A 20,209-nucleotide genomic window follows, 5' to 3' on the forward strand; every position below is an offset into this window, starting at 1 on the left:
ACCCTAAAGATGGGGAAACATTGTAGGTTGCAATCTGCCCGGTGCCTACAGGAGCCGGTTCAGCTCACACTGTGGCTGCAGATTTACGGTGTCAAGAGGGGAATAGGTTAACAGAGTGCACCCTCAAAGAAAGTACTGATGCTGGACTTAATCCAGCCTTGTGTACACTGCAGCAGACTTCAGTCCTGAACACTGAGGGCATGCACAGTGATGCTTTACAGATAATTTAAAAGGCCGGCTGCCAATCGGGCAGATAGCTAGTACTGGCCCTTTCACAGTCCTTCGCATTCATAGTCATCCTGGTTCGCATGCAGTTCCCTGGTGTAGAGGACTTTAGAGGGGGTTACAGCCCCCAATACTGCTGCATTGCTTATCACATATTGAAATCCTTAATTGTGTAGTAAAGCCTATAGCTAGCATGGCATTGGCATCATAGTTATTACTGTGCAACAAGAATGATGCTTAAATACTTTTATTACAGTTCAATAAATCCCTCTTCCTAAATGCAAGAACATTCCAGCTGTAATACTTTTTCCTTGCCCTCTACAGAGGATTTACTTGAATAATGTCTTGAGGAAGCATCGCTTTTTTTTGTCCTTCTGTATCAGGGAATCTAGAGAAAAGTATTGGAGTTGTATAATTTTCTAAGTTGAAGTGACATCTTCCATTTTGTCCAAGGACACATGTCGTCTCTTTGCACTTGTAACATTTTGCCAAGTAAGGATGATCAATACAGACATTAGAATTTGAAGGACGACCATTCACTCTGCATTTCTTGTGTGCATTTGAAGTACATTGGTCTTCTTTTTTCTTCCCCTTAAATGTATGCAATGCCTGGGCGAAGAAAAGGAAGCACAAGATTAGCATTATTGACATGCTGGGTAGCTAACAGTCATCTAGTGTTTTTTTTCCACTTTTTATTTTAGTGAATTTTAATTAGATTTCCTTCCTCCTTCGTACTTGGTTTCTTGCACTATGCAATTGTAAAATTACTTTGTACCAATGTTCTTATACAACTTATTTATTGGATTTCCTACAGGGATCTAGCTTCATCCGTTGTATCAAGCCCAATTTAAAAATGACAAGTCATCAGTTTGAGGGAGCGCAAATTCTGTCTCAGCTTCAGTGTTCAGGTAATGTTTCATTCTACATTATCTTAAGGGTTTTTTATTTTGTCTTTGATAGATTGTACAGAAATGAAATAAACAAACAATCCACTAGGCGTCAGTAAATATATAGAAGTCTTCACTAGCCATCAGTGTGTGTATGTGTGTGTATGTGTATGTATGTATATGTGTGTGTATGTGTATGTATGTATATGTGTATCAGTAGCTGTCAGTAGATATATGGAAATCACCAGCCGTCAGTAAATATATATATATATATATATATCATCACTAGTCGGCAGTAATTCATACCTCTTGAAGCTCATCAAGAGAATGCCAAGAGTGTGCAAAGCAGTCATCAAAGCAAAAGGTGGCTACTGTGAAGAACCTAGAATATAAGACCTATTTTCAGTTGTTTCACACTTTTTTGTTAAGTATATAATTCCACATGTGTTAATTCATAGTTTTGATGCCTTCAATGTGAATGTACAATTTTCATAGTCATGAAAATACAGAAAAATCTTTAAATGAGAAGGTGTGTCCAAACTTTTGGTCTGTACTGTATATATATATATATATATATATATATATATATATATATATGTGTATATATATATATATATATATATATATATATAATATTTTTTTTTATTTTACACAAAGAAGCATAAGATGAGTGTGTGTAAAAGAGATAACAGTAACTTAAAGAAGCTCTCCCATCAAAGTTTTTATCCTCTTAATATATTGCAATCATCATATTATATAGCACTGTGTACTTACAATTGCTCATTTTGCTTCTTTACCCAGTTAATTTTTCTCTTTTCTCTGCAGAAACAAGAAGTCTCTTGTTTCTGCATTTATTATTGCCCTCTTCATCTCTTGACCAATCTACTACCCCCTCCCCCTGCCAGTGACTATTCCAGTGACTCTTGACTTGTGCAAACAAAATTGACCTCCTATTTCTACATAGAGCTTAGAAGGATTCAGCTACTCCGTTTTTAATCATGTGATGTTATAGACCAAATGGAAAAGAGATGAATTAGCTGGTTAGAAAGGCAAAATGAGCAATTGTAAGCAATGCTGCCATCAGAAATTTCAGGGCCCCATACTGGCAAAATTTTCGGGCTCCTTTGAGACTCCGCCCAGGCTCCACCTCAGCTCCGCCTCCACCCCTCGAACTTTCCACAGTCCCACCGCCCACTCTTGGAAAAACTCCACTTCTGCATCACGTCCTCACCAATCACACATTAACTGTTCCCATTGAACCATGTCACATACATAGCCAGCAGCTTTTGTTTTGGCCAAAAGAGATTTGAAGTCGCCACCACGACAAGAAAGACTCTTTTGGCCGGGCCCTACTCTACTCTAACCTGTTAAACATTTCTTATAATACCCAATGCTCTTTTTAGATATATTTTTCTTTATGGGAAGGTGTCACATAATTTTTTTTTAAAAATGACCAATAATATCACATACAAGGGACAAATACTGTCACAGCATGAATAGATGACATATTACCATCACATAGTGACCGAGTAATACCACATACAAGGAACAAATACTGCCACACCATGACTAGACCACATATTACCATCACATAGTGACTGAATGCTACAATTCTGATCATTAATAAAAAAAAACACACTACTAATATTACCATAAGTGCATTATACACAGAAGGTCTGTACATAGTATACAGTGTATAGTGTAAGTGTACTGGTAAATCAGGGATCACCAGTGACCTTATACACAGGAGCTCTGTATATAGTGTATAGTGTACAGGTAAAACACTGTGTCTGCATATTTGAGATTCTGATTTGGCTATTATCCTATGTCATGTTGCAAGAATCGTTAAAGGGACGATTGTGACTTGTAGGATTGCTGCTTCCAATAGGTGGTGCTATAGAGTTCAAGTCCTCTTTCTCTCTGAAGAGGCAATTTGCAGTTTTTAATACAGTGGCATTATACACAAGCTCTGTATATACTGTCAGTGTACAGGTAATACAGGGATCATGATCACTAGTGACATTATACACAGGAGCTCTGTGTATAGGTAATACAGTGATCACCAGTGACATTACACACAGGAGCTCTGTATATAGTGTCAGTGTACAGGTAATACAGGGATCATCAGTGACATTATACACAGAAGCTCTGTGTATAGTATGTAGTGTATAGTGTCAGTGTACAGGTAATAGAGGGCTCACCAGTGACATTACACACAGGAGCTCTGTATATAGTGTCAGTGTGCAGGTAATACAGGGATGACTATCACCAGTGACATTATATACAGGAGCTCTGTGTATAGTGTACAGGTAATACAGTGATCACTAGTGACATTATACACAGGAACTCTGTATATAGTGTATAGTGTACAGGTAATACAGTGACATTATACACAGGAGCTCTGTATATAGTATCAGTGTACAGGTAATAAAGGGATCATCAGTGACATTATACACAGAAGCTCTGTGTACAGTGTACAGGTAATACAGTGATCACCAGTGACATTATACACAGGATCTCTGTATATAGTGTACAGGTAATACAGTGATCACCAGTGACATTATACACATTATTTCTCTGGAATAAGACATCAGATCGCAGATATCAAGGTATCATTGTATTCAGCTTCCAGAATTCCTTTAATCCTGCTGTTTTACATGGATTTGTTCTAAAATGCCTAAATAACCCCAATATAGAAGTATTAAGTCAAGATAAAAATTAATGACAGGCTCTCTTTAACCTCTTCCCTTTCGCAGGTTCAGCCAGCGTTGATGTTATTGATCACATCCCATTTTTCAAATCTCAAATTTCTTCATATTCCCATGATTTTGAGATTTTTACTTGACACATTGTACTTTGTTAGCAGCAAGTAATTGCTGTTTTATCATCTATGCCCTATATGAAAGGCAATCAGTAGGCACGGGGGAGCACTGAAAATAAAGAAGGAGGCATTAGCATAAGGCATACAGTATATTATATATGCCCGATGTGCCGGTAAACACCAGGAGACTAAATATGATCGTAATGATCCATTATTCATGGAGATCACAAGACAAGGATGAGATTCTCTGCCTGTGACAGAGAGCCTTCATACTGCTATCCCCGGGGGGAATAACTGTTTGCCTATACATGTCCGAATGGTAAGGGCAATGTCCTATTGTCATGAGTTGGCAGTGATGGAAAGTGGTTAACTATCGTTTCAGATTGCTTTGAACTGGCATCATGGGGTGGTTGAGCCATGACCCACACTGATCACCAAAACAAAGGCTCCCATAATAATACCCCATTCAGTTCTGTTCCACATAATGAGATTTCTGTGAACAGTGTTCAAACTCATGAAGAAAAGCAAAATGCTCAATTAAATGCCATATTGATCAGAGGCGATTCCAGCCTTGCTGTCAATGACATGTCGTCAGGGGATTGCTAAAACTGGAGCTTCACTATACAAATACTGCTGCTTGTCATCTTTAACTGCTGAAATTTTAACTCTATGATCATCTATGTAATTCTATTTTTTACCTACTTATGTATGTCTAGTTCTAGATCTATGCACACAGGATATATATATATAGGTTTACAGTATATGTACAACGCTGTATATACTTTATAAGGAAACGTAACACTGGTCTTACTCCCGGATTTATGGTGTGGGGTGGTATAACGTATGGTAGCCGGACCCCTCTAGTCTTCATTCCAGATGCATTAACAGCTTGTCGTTATGTGGATTTGGCTGTAGAACCAGTGCTACGGCCAATTTCTTTACGGTGTACCAGGAGCCATTTTTTAACGCAACTACTCCAGGCTGCATGTTACCGTTGCTAATGTGAGCAGCCTGTGTGGCCTGAAAGTGCTGTCATGGCCTGCAGTGTCTCCAGACTTGTCTACCATCAAGCGCACCGAGGACATCATTGGTTGGCAATTGCAAAGGGAGCTGCCAGCAGCAGATCTTGATGATTTGCGTGGCCAAGTGCACAGCACAATCTTCCTTAGACAACCATTAATGACCTCATTGTTAGCAGCCAAGGTGTGTAAGTGCGGGGATTTCTGCGTGTAGCGCTCATACTCAATACTGAATAAATTGAGTCAATTTTTAGTTATTTACATAATATTAACATATTAATCGATAGCATAATTCCAGTCATCCTTCTGCAGTAATTTCATCTTTGAGGAATATATGTAGAGAGCGAGAAGTATAGAACTATACTGGGTTAGTGTTGAGTGCAAGTGGTTGCTACTCGAGTTTGCATCGGGTGCTCGGATATGCACAGGGTATCGCGGGTGCTCGAGTCTCCGCCCCGCATGTTTCGCAGCTGTTAGACAGACAAAAAACATGCGGGGATTGCCCGTGTATTGCAGGCAATCCCCGCATGTTTTTTTGGCTTTTTACACAGCCACAAAAATGCGGGATGGAGACTAGAGCATATCACTCGAGCACCCACCATACTTGGCGTATACAAGAGCACCTGATGTGAACTCGAGTAGCCAGCACTTGCGCTCAACACTAATACAGGTACATTTGTATATTATGCATTTATTTATTTTTTGTCTCCTCCAGCAGCAACTTTTAGCACTTGCTTTGTGTAGTTAATCATAAGTGCATTGTTTGATGTTGGATTTTGCTGTGAAAGGTGGCTGTGTACAGGATGTGATTAGTTTCCCTATCGTGGTACTCGGTAAATTGATTCATGGTTAACATTAGTTTTAACGTGCTGTACTTTGCTGTAGAATGAAATAATACCTTATTTTTTCCTAACGAAAGCTGCTTGGCATTGCAGTCACTGTACATAGACTTTGCATCATGCCTCACTGTCACATTCCCTCTACAGGATTTGTTTCAGTTTAGTTAAGCCGCAGATGAGGGGATGACATCAAAAGAAATAATACTTGAGCCCCAGGCAATTTATTTCCATGCCGTTCACCTGCATTTGAATTAGAGCTTCATAGCAAAGTCATTTCTGTTGATTTTCCCCATTTTAAGCTTACCGCGACTATTCTTTTGGTGTTTCGATCACATTCACTCATTAGACTCCGAGTTGCTTTAATTAAAATACAGTTTTTTGGTGATACGTTCATATGATTTCTTCTTACCAGTTTGGTCACGGAGACAATCCTTAATCCCAGACCTTCAGTGCTTAATGTGACTTTCTATTTTAATTTTAAATTGTACTTAGTTATAGTGGAATACAAATAGGTATTTTATGTCTTTTTATTGCAGTTTTTAACCTTCTCATTCTTGAAGTTTGCCATGTAAAGCTGCAAAATGCCCAAACTCTATTCATACTTTTGTTTCAAATTTTTAATAGGATACTTTAAAGATTTTCCGGGACAGACCAATAATGGTGATGGTAGCAATGACGAGCATAATGTCATAGATCTTTGTGAACATCCCTATTGTGATTGGCAGGACGATTGGCAAATCTCAGTGCCACTTCCAGCAAAATTAACATCTATGATGGCCTTTGCTGCCCAACTCTCATGCGTGCCATCAGGAGGCAAAAATGTTGCCTATCATTGTTTGGAAAAGTCATTTTGTGAGAAGTGATCTGTCTTGGTTCATGCTGGATATGACTAGTGTGGCTACTGTGTCGAAGGTGTCCATTCTTGGCAGATAAAATAGATTGTTTGGTTTACGGTTTCGGTCGATTCTTGTTGGTCAAGTGTTTGCCAACATTTTTCTTTCTTCTAGGCAGGGTTCACATGTTATAGCTATCATGCCATAGTTTTTCCAAAACTGGGTAAAAACTATGGAGATTTTCCATTTTTGATAAAATGTAGGAAAAAAAAGACCCACAGTAACTGCAATGTGTGAAGCTGATCAAATTTGCATGTTTGCATCACTATATTATATACTTTTCCTATTTGACATCAGCTGGGGTGTTATGACGAACTACTATACTTAGTGAGTTTCTGCAAAACTTGTACAACAGGCAGACTGATTTACTCCAGGGGTTTCCGCAGCTCATTTTTATTAAACTATTTTTTTATGATAAAGTAACTTTTAGAAAATCTCAAAATACAGCTCACCCCTATTCAATGTGCATCACCACTTTCTAAAACTCTGTCTTCAGGCAATAAGGACATTGCCGTTGGAAATAAGCTGGTGAAACTCCAAGCTATAATGCAGAGTTAGAATAGACATAGCATACATTATTTATCCTGGCCAGGAACAGAACTAAATAGTTCTGTTAGGGTGAACACTTTGATATGTTCACTAGTTGCCTGCTCCTGGCCTAATGGATATGATAAAATGCATGCAAGAAAGAATAACATCAGACACACACAGTCAGATGTAAGCTTTCCTCGATCAGCTATGGCACAGCTGCAAGTGTCTTTATTCAACCCTAACATAGATATATAAACTTTGTAAAGGGGCTCAGTTATCCCCAGAATGGGAGTAACCAGATGTATTCATTGGTTAATGGATTGGGCAATGGGTAAGTCAAAGGGCAGATCCATGAGGTCATCAGGGTGGGTTGTCCATGAGGTCATCAGGGGACGTGGTCTTGATCGGGTGTCTCCAAGCGACGTGTTTCTCTGTGATTGGTTAGTCTTTCTATAGAATTCAGCTTCCTCCCGGAACAGAGCATGGTGTGATGAAACAGGAAATGGCAGCCATCTTTTGATCTAAACAAGCTTATGTAAGGTGAAATAACACACTTTGTGTCTTTTCTCTCAATCTCCTATGTCTTGAGGTTAATTAAGTATTTGATCCTATGGCTCTCCTCAACAGTCCCCCTAAATGCTTTATTATTCTTCTGTCCCTTCGTGGTAGCCAAAAGGTGGAGACTTTATTATTTCTAGCAGTGGGAGGCGTATATCCACGTCGGTCTTCCTTCAAGTTTGACTGAAGTAGGAGTGGTCAGGAGTACTTGGTAGTGACCCTCAAATCTCAACTCCAAGGATGTTTTTCTGGTGAACTTCTTTACCAGCATGTAGTCACCAGGTTGGAAAGTGTGAGTACCTTCACTGAAATCTGGATCTGGAATGGATGACAAAACTGGTGCATGTGTTACTGACAATTCTTTAGTAAGGGCAATGACATAATTTACAAGGCTAAGGCTAGCTGTTATGGAAAATATTGACCCAACCTTGGAGGCCCCCCAAAAAGAATCTGATATGGTGTGAGTTTAGCGGGACCCCTTGGAGTGTTTTAGGACTGAATATAAGGCAATGGGCAAAATGTCTGTCCAAGGAAGTTTGACTTCCTGACTGGCTTTTAGTATTTTGTTTTTCAAGGTGCCATTTAGCCTTTCCACTTTACCACTGCTCTGGGGGTGATACGGAGTATGTAAACCCACATCTGCCCCTACCAATGTCCATAATTCCTTAGTCAGTGCTGAAATCAATTCGGGCCCTTGGTCACTCTCCGTTACCTCTAGGATTCCATATCTGCACACTACCTCAGTCATCAGTCTCTTAACAGTCACTCTGGCAGTCATATTGGTTACTGGATAGGCTTCAGGCCATCCCGAGAACATGTCAGTCACTACCAGTACATACTCGTACTTCCCTACTTTTGGCATTTGAATATGATCGATTTGAATTCTTTGAAAGTGATAGAGTGGTTTAGCCAAATGTTTTTGAGTAACTTTCTGAGGTGGTGCTGGATTGCATGTTGCACACACAAAGCAGGACTTGCAATATTTTAGGGTGACAGTGGAAATCCCAGGTGCCATATAAGTCTTCCAAATCAAGTCATTCATCTGATTCTTGCCTCTATGGGTGATACAGTGTGCCCATTCTGTCGCCGAGGGGTACAGATTACAAGGTAGACAGAGCTTTTTGTTCTTCCTCCAGACTCCATCTTCATTCTCTTTAGCTCCTGCTTCTTGCCACGACTTCTTTTCATCATCCTTCGTCTTGTCTTGATGTGAATGGATAAACTTCATAAGAGAGCTTTGAGGCCCTCCTTCAGTGTCTTGAGACATGTACACCGCTGCTTTCTCTTTCCTAAATGAATCCTGGTCATGTGTAACCACGGAATATCCCGTATGGAATCTTCCTGTTTCATCTGCAAATCTGGAACCATCTGTGAAGAATGTCAGGTCAGCATGCGGGAGTGGGTCTTCAGACACGTTTCTCTTGGAGGCTGCTTTTTCCTGCATCTGTTCAAGACAATCATGATCCTCTGAGTGTGTAAAGGAGTCTTCACCGAAAGCATCAATATCATCATCCACATCCCCCCTGGAAAGAAGAAGTAGCGTGGACGGATTGAGGCTGGTGCAGCGGACAAGAGTGACATTTTCCGGAATCAAGAGGGAACATTGGAGTCTCATATGACGCTGCAGCGACAGGTGTTTAGGTTGAGTTTGGTCAAGAATAGCTTTTATGTCGTGTGGAGCCATTAAGAGAACCGGATGTCCTAAGATGATATCAGAAGTTGTGTCCAGAAGCATACGTGCGGCATGTACATCTCTGAGGCAAGTCGGGGAAGCTGGAGACACAGAGTCCAGGCGGCAGAGTAATTGCCGATGGGTCTTGTTCTTCCCCCATGTTTCTGTGCTAGGATTCCGGAAGCATGTCCTGTTACTTCACTGACAAACAAGTAGAAAGGTAGTTGATAATTTGGGATTCCAAGAGCTAGTGCAGACTGTATGGCCTGTTTAAGAGCTTAGAAGGCTTCCACAGATTTGGGACATAGTGGAAAAGCTGACATCTTGAGGTCATCGTACAACGGTTGCATCAGCTTTGAGGCACCTGGAATCCATTGGTGACAATATGTAATAAGTCCTAAGAAACCTTGTAATTGCTTAGGTCCTTTTGGTAGAGGAAAGGTCTCAATAGCAAGTTTCCTTTTACCTGTTAGGTGTTTCAGGTTTGGAGAGAGACAGTGGCCTAAAAACATAACTTTAAGCTGACACCACTGGATTTTGTTGAGGGACACCTTGCAGTTTTCTTGTGCAAGATGAAGGAGAAGACTGAGACTCAACTCTTCAGCTGTCGCCTGATCCGGACAACATAGTAAGAGATCATCCACATACTGAAGAAGGACAACTTGATGGTTAGTCTCTCTCCACGGCCGTAAACAAGAGGCAAGGGCCTGAGAGAAATGACTTGGTGAGTTCTGTTCTCCTTGTGGTATGACCGTCCAGATGTATTGTGATCCTCTGTAAGTGAAGGCAAACTGGTGCCAATCTTCTGGATGTATTTGTATGCTGAAGAAAGCATTGGCCAGATTGATGACAATGAAACGTTTTGCATCTGATGGTATTTCTGACAACACTGTATGTGGATTGGGCACAATGGGACTTTCTAGTACGGTTGCCGCGTTAACAGCTCGGAGCTTAAGTTGTTGGCAGAACTGAACACCAGATTCCCATGTGAAAACTCCTTCTGACATCATAGTTATGCATGCGTCGCATTGTGAAGCACAAGGTTAAAGTCCAGCATCAGATAATAAAAAAAAAAATAAAAATAAATATTCAAATTTCATCAGAAATGTGATATAAACGTTGTGATGACACGGGGTCTCCCGTAGGCAGAATGCTACTCAGACAACACAGGGTGAGGATAAACAGTGTGGCAATACTTTATTGAACCACCAAACAGACAATAAACATATTGAACAGTCCCAGCAAATACCCAAGATGGTGCAAAATTGCAGAGTTTCACCCTTCTGCTGACTCGTCGGGATTAAATCTGCTGCAACTTCGGGGCTTCCTGGGCCAACTTCCCCCACCAGTGGCACCCCTCTTTTGGCGGGCACCCACAGAGAGGAAGTAATGACAAGCTTAGGAAGCTGACAGTTTATTGAGGTACATGACCAGGTGACTGGGGGGGGTCTCAACCTGGCTTCTCCGAACGTCTCCATGGGTTTCAGTTGACCGGAGGGTCCCAACCTGGCTACCCCAAACATATTAATGGATTTCAGGTAACCGGAGGGTCCCAACCTGGCTATTCCAAACGTATTTCTGGGGGGTAGCTGACCGGAGGGTCATAATCCTTGCTTCCCCAAACATCTCCATGGGTTCTGGTGATATTCAATGGAGCAGATCTGTGTTCTTCCAGCTGGAGCTGTGGTCCCCTAAGCTGACATGTAGAGTCACATCTGTGTCCCTCTTGATGGAGCCATCTTGTCCTAGCTGTTACTGTTGTGAAAAAATTCACTCTGATTCTTCTTTCAGAACGATAGAAATCCCTTTTTACATCCACATCTGTGACTCAGGTCAGGGGGGACGTGAGATGAGTTTACCTCTCAATGTTTGAGCATTTAATCGATCTACATAGTTTGTCCTTCTCTGTTTTGCTGGTTAGCAAGTCATAGGGCCCACACAATGGTCAATTAACATATTTAGCTAACATCCATTGTTCAGTGATCCTGCGTCCCTGTTTTGCAAAGTTAGCAGACAATAAGTCGCAGTAAATATCAACTCAAGTGTCAACATCCAGGCTTATTCAAACAATAGTCTGTGTTGACCAACCAAAGAAAAACACATAAATTCAAAAGTCAGCATAAAGATGAGAGCGTACATCTCCTTGCCTACTGAATTTACGTCCGGATAATTAAGATTAAATGCTTTGTCATCACAAGCGTATTCATTTTCTGGTGTGCTTTTACTGTTTTTGATATTTGAAGTCTCTTGGTCTTCATGGGTGGATACTTGGCTTTCTAGTTAGTAGTATCCTTACTGCTTCATCTCTAGGCTTCGTGTTAATTTTCATTGATGTTTCTACTTTTAACATTCAGTGCTGTTTTGTTCTCTGCTCCTTATACATGTCACTTTTTACCATGAAATTCTCCCCTTCTGCAATGTAGCTTGTTCTTTAGCACATTCCCACATGTACTCCATGCACCCATCCAAACCCGGCCTCCTTTTTGCTGGATACTCTTGTGCTTTCAGTCACTATGCAGGCACTGTGAAGATATGGGCTAACGTCAGCTAATTCTTTCGTCTGCCATAAGGATTTACGCCTTACATTGTAAGCAGTTGTGTGAATAGTGACTGAATGCTGCAGTAAGGGAAGCAAATACTGCTCACACCCAGTCTCTCGAACAATACTCTAGATCAGTGACGTCCAACCTGTGGCTCTCTGGCCACATTCTGTCAAGGCATAATGGAGTTGTAGTTTGCCAGCAGTTTGAGAGTCACAGATTGGAGATCACTACAACAGACTGACATTGGACATACACGCCATCCACAATCCAGGCTTTAGGCTCACAGTACGCTTCCCTATGTGACAGTGGGAATGATAGGCAAAGATTTTTAATCATTTGTAAATAGTTGTGGTACGCTCTCATTTCTCAGGGTGGATGGTTTTTACTTTTAGCAAAGAACTTTCTGTGACAACTTTGACATTTTAACTTTTCTAAAAGCATAAGTAAGCAAGCGACGGAAAAACTGCTGCTGCTGCACTCATTGCTGTTAGCGTGGCATTTGATTTATTGATTTGCATCAGTTCCTCTGAGATTTGGGGACATGACAGAGTGCAGGAAGCAATTGCTAATTGTCATTTTCCCTACTCTTTCAGGAAAGTAGAATTTTGAATTTGTATATATATATTTTTATAGTGCAGCTTACATATTGCTACCAATATAATACATTTACAGTATATTTTGTCAAAACAGAGGCATCTGATGAACATTTAGATATTAAGTGACATGGAATGTATGTAGTCCACCTAAGCATCCCCTTAGATCTCCAAATCCAATGCTGACAGTTGGGTAAACAGCTCGCCTCACTTTACCCAACAGTCACGTGAGATAATCTGATGTAATGACAACCAATCGAACCTACTATGTTGTATGAAAGGTTTGTAGCTGGGGCTGCATTTTTCAAAATATGCTGTATCCTAGTCTAGTTTTGCATTTGACGTTAAATGAAGACCTGCCACTTGCTCAAAAAAATTGAGCTAAATACCTTGTAAAAATCTCCACGCTCCCCTGATTATACTGCTCTTTTCCATTTTGCACTGAGTCACTCCACTGCAGAGATATTCACGTTTGTTTCTCCCAGTAGCGCACTATGTGAAATCTCTGCTTTGCAGACCAACTGAGCTTTTCTTCAAAGTTTTCTCTGGGGGAGTGCGATTTCACTCCTCGCTCCCAAATACTGCTAATCACAACTCAGGAGCATCTGAGACTGATAGATGTGCTGCTGAGCTGATTGACTGACTGTGGATTTTGTGTAATCAGGGTTTGAAGTTTTCTAATAACCATAGCTTCATGCATCGTGAAGGGGGGACTGTGGGTAGGGTCTTCAGCTCTTCCATGGTCTCTCTACGGCTCCTGTTGTTACTATCGTCTTCCTGGTGTAAACTTTGCGCCAGTGCCGTCCTAGCCGCAGGCTGACACTTGCGCACATTAATCTCTGGCAATCTTCAGAAAAATGGCGACACATGCACAGCTTGAGACCTTGGTGCCATTTTCCTGAAGATTGCCAGGAGATTAATGTGCACAAGTGCCGCCACCGTTGCCATTTTCCTGAAGACTGCCAGGAGATCAATGTGCACAAGTGCCGCCACCGGTGCCATTTTCCTGAAGACTGCCAGGAGATCAATGTGCACAAGTGCCACCACCGGCACCATTTTCCTGAAGACTGCCAGGAGATCAATGTGTTCTTTATATCATATATCTTTTTTTTTTTTGTTTTTAGATTGTCGATTTTTTTTGTACATGATTATGAAGGCAGACATCTTGCCTGAGTTGCTGCTCTGTTCATTTAACAACATTTAGAGATTCTTTCTACAGCAGCTCCATGGGCCATAGGACATGATAGACTAGAGATGTTTATTGACCTGAATGGTTGAGTTTTCTGGCCATGCTCTGTGGCCTGTGCAGAGGCTATTATACAGGAGAGGGAGAAGTTGGCCTTTGACCATCAATTTATGTGAATGACGGATCCCCTGATATTTATTTATGGGTATTACCTTAAATAGTTATCCTGTAAGTGAAGAGATGACTGCTGAAACGTAATTTCTGTAGAAGAGGAAGTGTCAGTCCATTATGAGGTTCAGTGGAGAGAGTAAAACTTCTAGACTTCACGATTTATTTATTTTCTTAATAACAGAAAATTTCAAAGAATCTCCAAAGCTTTTTTTAACAATGAAAACTTGATTGAAGCGATAGGTCCTAGCAAATGTCCCTAATATTGCACATTAGTTTCCTGCCTTGCAGGTTGCTCGTAGTACACACTCATTAGATAAAAATGCCTCTTTTTCGCAGGTATGGTATCTGTGTTGGACCTAATGCAGGGAGGCTTCCCATCCCGCGCCTCATTCCATGAACTCTATAACATGTACAAGAAGTATATGCCAGAGAAGATGTCCCGTCTGGACCCCAGACTTTTCTGCAAGGTATCTCAGAGCCATTTTAATTGTAACAAAAATTGTAACAAAAATTATTTTTCATGCAGAGTAAAATCTTCTGCTAAAACTGCTCGTGATTAAATAATTTATTGTTCACTTTGAAGATTATTTTAAGGGGTATAAATTCAAGCCTATTAATGTGTTTCTTTTATGTTACAGGCTCTGTTCAAAGCCTTGGGCTTAAATGAAAATGATTACAAATTTGGGTTAACTAAGGTGTTTTTCAGGCCTGGCAAGGTAAGTGTCTTCTCTCTGAATGTGATGATTCTAGGCTAAAGGTCTGGACTTGCAATCTTATGATCTATTATGCAGCTTATAATATTAACCTTTCTTTTTCCTTTACCCTTGAATAAAGCCCTATACAGTATTGTGAGTCTTCCATACATTTACACTAAGCCACATGTCATACAGACATACATTTGTGCATTATATGATATTATTATTATTATTATTTTTCACTGTGCTGACTGCCCCCTTTTTTATATTTTCAGGAGTTTTTAATGATTCTGCACACATTTATTTTATTTTTTCTTCTGTTTTTAATTTTGCTTTCCTATCGTATTCCGGCTCTATATATTATAGTGGAGTATGTGATATTTTAGAGCAGGGGTCCTCAAACTACGGCCCGCGGAGGACTTTTATCCGGCCCGCCGGGCTATGGGCGGAGGAGAGGAGAGCGGTGCCATTGCCCGCCCTTCCCCCCGCTTGCTCAGGGCCCCGTCAGGCGGATACTTACCTCTCCCCGTGCCTCCGCAGATCCGCTGTCTTCCTGCTCTGCGCTTCCTGTGACGTCTCAGGTCAGAGGTCGCGGTGACGTCTTTACACCGCGCCCTCCCGAGTGCCGTCACAGGCAGCGCAGAGCGGGATAACGCCGCCGCGACGATGGAGTCCGGACCAGAGTGGAGCAGCGGCAGCAAGTGAGAAGTGAGGTGAGTATTGGATTTTTTTTTTTTTTTATGTATGGAGGCATAGGTCATTATATGGGGGGGTGACATGCTGCATGGGGCATTATATGGGGGGTGACATGCTGCATGGGGCATGATATGGGGGAGTGACATGCTGCATGGGGCATTATATGGGGGGGTGACATGCTGCATGGGGCATGATATGGGGGGTGACATGCTGCATGGGGCATGATATGGGGGGGTGACATGCTGCATGGGGCATGATATGGGGGAGTGACATGCTGCATGGGGCATTATATGGGGGGTGACATGCTGTATGGGGCATGATATGGGGGGGTGACATGCTGCATGGGGCATGATATGGGGGAGTGACATGCTGTATGGGGCATTATATGGGGGTGACATGCTGTATGGGGCATGATATGGGGGAGTGACATGCTGCATGGGGCATTATATGGGGGGTGACATGCTGTATGGGGCATGATATGGGGGGGTGACATGCTGCATGGGGCATGATATGGGGGAGTGACATGCTGCATGGGGCATTATATGGGGAGTGACATGCTGCATGGGGCATTATATGGGGGGGTGACATGCTGCATGGGCCATGATATGGGGGGTGACATGCTGCATGGGGCATTATATGGGGGGGTGACATGCTGCATGGGGCATGATATGGGGGGGTGACATGCTGCATGGGGCATGATATGGGGGAGTGACATGCTGTATGGGGCATTATATGGGGGGTGACATGCTGTATGGGGCATTATATGGGGGGTGACATGCTGCATGGGGCATTATATGGGGGGTGACATGCTGCATGGGGCATTATATGGGGGGGTGACATGCTGCATGGGGCATGATATGGGGGGGTGACATGCTGCATGGGGCATGATATGGGGGAGTGACATGCTGCATGGGGCATTATATGGGGGGTGACATGCTGCATGGGGCATTATATGGGGGGGGTGACATCCTGCATGGGGCATTATATGGGGGGGTGACATGCTGTATGGGGCATTATATGGGGGGTGACATGCTGCATGGGGCATTATATGGGGGGGGTGACATCCTGCATGGGGCATTATATGGGGGGGTGACATGCTGTATGGGGCATTATATGGGGGGTGACATGCTGCATGGGGCATTATATGGGGGGTGACATGCTGCATGGGGCATTATATGGGGGGGGTGACATCCTGCATGGGGCATTATATGGGGGGGTGACATCCTGCATGGGGCATTATATGGGGGGGTGACATCCTGCATGGGGCATTATATGGGGGGGGGTGACATCCTGCATGGGGCATGATATGGGGGGGTGATATCCTGCATGGGGCATGATATGGGGGGTGATATCTTGCATGGGGCATTATATGGGGGGGAAAGGGACATCCTGCATGGGGCATTATATGGGGGGGTTACATCCTGCATGGGGCATGATATGGGGGGTGACATTCTGTATGGGGCATTATATGGGGGGGGAAAGGGACATCCTGCATGGGGCATTATAAAGACAGGGGAGTGATATCTTGCATGGGGCATTATATGGTGTGAGAAAGGGACATCCTGCACGGGGCATTATAAGGGGGGAGGCATCCAGCATGGGGCATTATAAGGGGGGGAACAGCCTGCCTATTGGGAACATTTACCTGCCTATTGGGGATATTTACCTGCCTGTTGGGGACAATTACCTGCCTATTGGGTACAGTTACCTACCTATTGAAATACCGGTTGATTTAACTTTACTTGTTCTTCATTTTAAATATTGTATTTGTTCCTGTATTGTTTTTTTTACTTCAAAATAAGATATGTGCAGTGTGCATAGGAATTTGTTCATAGTTTTTTTTAAAAACTATATTCCGGCCCTCCAATGGTCTGAGGGACCGTGAACTGGCCCCCTGTTTAAAAAGTTTGAGGACCCCTGTTTTAGAGTATAACAATAAAGGGTCATTCCTCTCATATTGGTCACTATTTAGCATCAGTGTATGTCAGATATTACCAGGAGCCTGGAACCTACAGAGAGGACAAACGATCATGAAAAAATTGTCTACCTCTTCTTTACTTTTGATTTTGGCTTACAAATACGACCAAAATCCTTCTAAATGTGGCCTTTCTCCATTTACCCATGGTTTTATATACATGAAAATATTAATGACTGATGTCTGCCATAGGAAAGTAACTCTATATAGTGTAACTTGCCAAGCACAAACACTTTCTATTGAGAGGAAGCCCCACAAATATACAAGTTATAATTAAGATTTATACAGCAGCGTGTTGGGGTTAAAGCGGTATTCCCAGATTCACATTATTGTTCACATAGCACAATAAATGCATAATTATTGTTAAAGGGAATCTCTCATCAGATTTTTGCTACTCCATCTAAGAGCAGCATAATGTAGAGGCAGAGACCTTGATTCCAGCGATGTTTTACTTACTGAGCTGCCTGCTGTCATTTTGATAAAATCCCTGTTTTTTTTGCTGTAGATCTACCAGTCCTCTGAATGCTGAGCTCTGTATAACCCCGCCCACACCACTGATTGGCAGCTTTCTTCCCATGTACAGTGTACACAGAAAGCTGCCAATCAGTGTTGGGGGCGGGATTATGTAGAGCTCATTAATATGCTTGACTACCTGGCAGCAGGTTTATTAGTTAATGATAACATAGGTCTACAAAAAAATGTTTTTTTGAATGCATTTAGGGTATTTTGGGGGTGCTGAAGTCAAAAATCCCATTACTTTTGCTGAATTGGTTCTAGTTTTTGAGATAATTCATCCATGAAAGATAATTAGAGCATATTATAACCCCTACAAACGGATGAATCAATGGGGCTTAGTGCTGAAAATTTATTAAAACTATCCTTTATTGAAGTGACACAATAATTCATTGTTGCATACAAACTAATAGATACGACGTGAAATAGTCATCTGCATTAAAGGTCCTTTTATTATTTCCTTCTATTGAGACTTTATTTATTTTTTCCTTTGCAGTTTGCCGAATTTGACCAGATCATGAAGTCTGATCCAGATCATTTAGCTGAACTGATAAAGCGTGTCAATCACTGGCTTATCTGCAGTCGCTGGAAGAAGGCCCAGTGGTGTGCACTTTCCGTCATAAAACGTAAGTGGATTATTGTGTGTTGAGGCATAAGATGTGCATTCAGAAGGTTAACAATTTCTATCTGTATTCCGAGTCATGGAAATGTTTAAAAAGTATTTTATTTCCTAATCCTCTCTAGATTGGGTAGAGTCATGAGCGCTGCCCTTTCTAATGCTGATATGCATGTCGGCACATAATAATTGTATAAGTGCTCGCTTTTTATTGCAGAAAGAATATTTAGAGTTTTGTACAATAGATACATTTTACCGTTATTGTTTTTTCTTTTATTTTATCATTTCTTCTATAATAAATACAGAAGAATCCAAATGTATAACAAGTTACCTATTTACGTCCATATTGCTAAAGAGTAATCACTTTAATTTGTATGTCATAAATCAACAGGACACGTGAAAATAAGAAAATGTGTGATATATCTTATTAGAGAAATCGGCTTCTTTCTCCGCCAGGACTGATCCTTCATTTTCAAAATTCTCAATTCCTGGGTAAAATCTGTATTCAGTGAAGACAGATTATTACATTACTGAGATAGGAGATGGCAATTGCTATTAGTAAGATTCTGTACAGATAGGAGAGGAAGGAGTTCTGCTTCTACCTCCTTTTCCCCCACTACATAGAAGATGACCGTTACTGCTAGTAAGATTCTGTACAGATAGGAGAGGAAGGAGTTCTGCTTCTACCTCCTTTTCCCCCACTACATAGAAGATGACAGTTACTACTAGTAAGATTCTGTACAGATAGAAGAGGAAGGAGTTCTGCTTCTACCTCCTTTTCCCCCACTACATAGAAGATGACAGTTACTACTAGTAAGATTCTGTACAGATAGGAGAGGAAGGAGTTCTGCTTCTACCTCCTTTTCCCCCGCTACATAGAAGATGACAGTTACTACTAGTAAGATTCTGTACAGATAGGAGAGGAAGGAGTTCTGCTTCTACCTCTTTTTCCTCCGCTACATAGAAGATGACAGTTACTACCAGTAAGATTCTGTACAGATAGGAGAGGAAGGAGTTCTGCTTCTACCTCCTTTTCCCCCACTACATAGAAGATGACCTTTACTGCTAGTAAGATTCTGTACAGATAGAAGAGGAAGGAGTTCTGCTTCTACCTCCTTTTCCCCCACTACATAGAAGATGACCATTACTGCTAGTAAGATTCTGTACAGATAGGAGAGGAAGGAGTTCTGCTTCTACCTTCTTTTCCTCCGCTACATTGAAGATGACAGTTGCTAGTGATGAGATGCAATCTCAGTAATGTAATAATTTGTCTTCACTGAATACAGATTTTACCCGAGAATTGAGAATTAATGATCAATTCTGACAGAGAAAGAAGCAGATTTCTCTGATAAGTTATATTACAAGGTTTCTTATTTTGACTTGTACTATTGATTTATGGAATAAAAATTAAAATGACAGTTACTCTTTAAAGTAAGATGTGTGTAATCAGGTGTTTTTTTTGTTTTGGAGTCAAATACAAAAATTTTAGCTCTTTACAAAAGTTGAGGAAATCGATTCCAGACCAATCAAATTAGCTTCTAATTTCATAGAAGTTCAGATTCCCCAGGAACCGTTTTTCCTTATCTGTACATATCAAGAAAAATACCTTACAGCCAGCCGCCATCTTGTTTGATTTTTTTTTAGGGCCCTGAAAGGCATAAAAAAATAAACAAAAATATTACACCTCACCCCTCACCTATCCTGGCATTGCAGATGCCCACTTGGTGCTCCGCTGGCTCACTCCGTTCCCTTTCTCTGGCTCCAGTTATCTCTCCG

The 20,209-nt window shown here is 41.5% G+C and overlaps 1 protein-coding gene across 4 annotated transcripts in view; it reads left to right on the plus strand.

The window, feature by feature from the left end:
* MYO6 (myosin VI) overlaps positions 1 to 20,209 on the plus strand; it is a 271,734-nt gene that overhangs the window by 178,981 nt on the left and 72,544 nt on the right. For all 4 annotated transcript variants that reach the window (XM_073675590.1, XM_073675592.1, XM_073675593.1 and 1 more), the window contains exons 20-23: positions 1,040 to 1,133; positions 14,275 to 14,405; positions 14,577 to 14,654; positions 18,314 to 18,443. In XM_073675590.1, coding sequence (XP_073531691.1) covers positions 1,040 to 1,133; positions 14,275 to 14,405; positions 14,577 to 14,654; positions 18,314 to 18,443 — 433 coding nt within the window. The remainder of the gene's footprint in view (positions 1 to 1,039; positions 1,134 to 14,274; positions 14,406 to 14,576; positions 14,655 to 18,313; positions 18,444 to 20,209) is intronic.

The sequence above is a fragment of the Phyllobates terribilis genome, unplaced genomic scaffold, assembly GCF_046119375.1.
Source record: "Phyllobates terribilis strain yellow unplaced genomic scaffold, ASM4611937v1 Scaffold_3__8_contigs__length_932513732, whole genome shotgun sequence".
NCBI classification, from domain to species: Eukaryota; Metazoa; Chordata; class Amphibia; order Anura; family Dendrobatidae; genus Phyllobates; species Phyllobates terribilis.